This window comes from Fomitopsis serialis (genome assembly GCF_022376445.1).
Source record: "Fomitopsis serialis strain Sig1Antser10 chromosome Unknown B0H18scaffold_593, whole genome shotgun sequence".
Classification (NCBI taxonomy): domain Eukaryota; kingdom Fungi; phylum Basidiomycota; class Agaricomycetes; order Polyporales; family Fomitopsidaceae; genus Fomitopsis; species Fomitopsis serialis.
Window position 1 is genome coordinate 1 of NW_025955553.1, and position 2,833 is coordinate 2,833.

The window sequence follows — 2,833 nt, forward strand, 5'->3', positions numbered from 1 at the left end:
CCAACCACTGATCGAGCTTGTTCCATAGCTTCTCCCTCTCCTCCGCCCACATATCTCTCCTCGCTCCTACACACGAACCACAGAATCCGACGTCTGCCCAGTCGACATCGATCAGATCCTGAAGACCCGTCAACGGATCCAGCAGACCATCTTCAAAGAGCGAGGCTTGCACCACATGCTGTGCCCACCACTCAACGCTCTTGCCACGCGCTGCGAGACAACTCTCGAGCGCGGGCTTCTGCTCTGCGTTCAAATTGTCTGCAGGTATCTTCGCGAGCTCACAGGGGATGGAAGACGGAGTAGGTGGCCCGCACGCGAGCTTCAACCACGCGCTCTCTAAACGTTCGCGCGCGCCGATCAAACGGAGAAGGTCGGCATACCGCAGAGTGCTTGGTGTGTCCGAAGTGAGGTCGTCGTCGCCAACGAAGTCGTCCTCCTCGGCGAAGAATATCTGCCCGAAGCCAGGTGTGCGTAGCAGCTCGTAGTAGGCGCGCTTCCGGACTGCAGGGACGTCACATTGCCGGGAGAGCAAAAGTGTCTCCTTGGCGAAGTTCTGTTGCTCCTCCGTTGGCGAGACATCCAGCTCGCCCAGCTCTGATGGCCATATCTCCATGAGTTCGTCAGTCGCAAAGTCAAGGTAATTCGGCGATTCAAGAGCGTGTGCCGCCCTCATCAGAGCAGCGATGGTGAGGAAAGGGGGTTTTGTGCGAGCGAACTTACTAGAAAAGGCTCAGTACGACATAGACATGACAAGCGGGTCCCACGTACATGCCCATTTCCCAGGCGGTCAACAGACATTCGAAGTCCTCCGCGGATACGCCGGCGATCCGATACACAGGGCAGCTATCCACGATCTCACCTTCCATCAATCCGCCCGAACACCGGCCTGCAAGCTCGACGATGTCAGGTTCTTCGAACTCGCTGGTGTCGCCATCGACATCCGCACTGATCCGCTTGTTGCTTGGGGTCTGAAGTGCATCGCCGAAGAGCCTGGCAAAGTAGTTTGAGTTTGGGCGCGATAGACGGACCTGTGCAGTTTGTAGAGCGTCTTCTCGACCAAGACGACGACGGAACCATCCAGATACCAGAAGTTCGGACTTCGAGTCGCCTTACTGAGAGCTCGGCTGTGCTTAGTCTTTGGAGCGTAGGGAGCCCAAGGGCAAGGTCATCGAGCTCCTCGGTATGTGCGCTCCGCCGGAGTTTGTGTAGACGACGGTGGGGAAGGAGGAGCCATGACGCCTTGCGCCGCAGATGGCAATCGAGCGGGCTGCGAAGCGCTGATATGATACTTCTCAGAGGCAGACGAGGTCGGTTTTTTGATCTACGAGACGATCAGCAATGCATCGGGGGAAGCGGTGAACTGACCTTTGGTTTTGGTCTTGGCGTCGAAGGTATGAACTCCACGATATCGGGGCTCGAAGGTTCAGGTGGAAGGTGATCGTTCAGCTGCGTTGCAGGGGCCTTGTCGTCGGATCGGCGCCGTGACTTGGGCTGTGTGTCAGTCGATGGCAATTCGTCTTCATTTGGTCGTTTTCGTTTCTTGAATCCCTTCTTTGCTGCAGGTGCGACTACATTGCTTGCCTTGCTTTGCGCCTCCGCACTCCCGGCCACGTCGGCGTTTGACTTCTTTGTGGCAGTTTTCGCGCGCTTCTTGGACGAAGAGGACGTCTTCGGCTCAACCTCACGAGAGTCTGTGTGTTGAGAAGCAGAGAGAGGAGGCGACCGCATCTCTGCTTTCACTCGGGTGGTAGTGTTCTTCTTGGACGGCGATGAAGAGGCGGGTTGAGCTGTGGCAGCGCGATTCTTGGATGCGTCTTTTCCCGAGCGCGAAGACGATGTCGACTTCTCTTGGGAGCTTATTTGACTCTGTGCTTCTTCGTCCTCCTCGGAGTTCGTCCCACTTCGCACATCATCCTCCTCCAAGTCCTTCCCCCCTCAGGAGGATCGCCAGCATAAGATACGCCATCATCGGATGCGTTCATGTCGCCTGTGTTCTGCGCCTGTTGCTCTTGTGGTGTTGCTTGTGAGAGAAGTTCGGAGACTTCCGGCAAATCAGACTCTGGCGACGAAGCACGATCCACGGTCTCTGATCCTGGCCCAGCGTCTGACATACAAGCAGGATCGAAACTATGAAGGTTGAGCAAATCACCGCATATACGAAGGCAGTTGTATCTGTACTTACCTCGATTTGGTTCTAGGGTATTTGTTGGGAATCGATTGTCGGAGTGAATTAGAGCAGTTGAGACGAATTGGACTGGATGCGGTGAAGCAGGAAATGGCCTCCTAGAAGAGCAGCCAGATCTTCCTTTCACACCGGTCACAGTAAGCCGATGAAGAGTGCAATGGAAACAACAGCGCATATATGCGCACACAAAGTTGTCTGAGATAGAGCGCAACAGTTGTCCGTCGATGGTCCTATCTTTGCTCTTAGAGAGGGTACACTTCAAACTGAAAGCAAGCAGTGGAATGAGACAAGCGAAATCGGGCGAAGTCGACAATCGGTAAGTAGGTAGATCGTGGGCCTTCGTCAGCGCGTCTAAGTCGAGCATCAAGGAGGGGGAAGAGGGGGGAGGAGGGGAAGTTGCGCGTCGGTGCCGGTCGCGACGCTCACTATCACGCGGTATACACGTGATCGAATCCAGAACGCCTATTCAGGCCAAATCCAAGCTACTATATCGGGCCAGAGATGTCGGTCACCCACTCGGCCATCCTTAGTATTGTTCGACTCCCTATGGATATTCCTGCACAAAAAATACATTAGTAGATACCTATTTTTCATAGCTACCTGCACATGTACTTACTGCGTAATTATCCGCAGAATTGAATGGAATAC

General features: G+C 54.6%; 1 protein-coding gene across 1 annotated transcript; it reads right to left on the reverse strand.

Moving 5' to 3' along the window:
- Positions 1-5: 5 nt before the first annotated feature.
- On the reverse strand, positions 6-2,545 carry B0H18DRAFT_1111519 (uncharacterized protein; the record flags this gene model as incomplete). The annotated part of the gene is made up of 7 exons (XM_048032777.1): positions 2,371-2,545; positions 2,183-2,305; positions 1,962-2,127; positions 1,366-1,926; positions 1,029-1,135; positions 769-990; positions 6-719 (listed from the first exon to the last, which is right to left on the reverse strand). Coding segments are annotated over exons 3-7 (1,752 nt in total), but the record flags the coding sequence as incomplete, so codon positions are not given.
- Between the last annotated feature and the right edge of the window lie 288 nt (positions 2,546-2,833).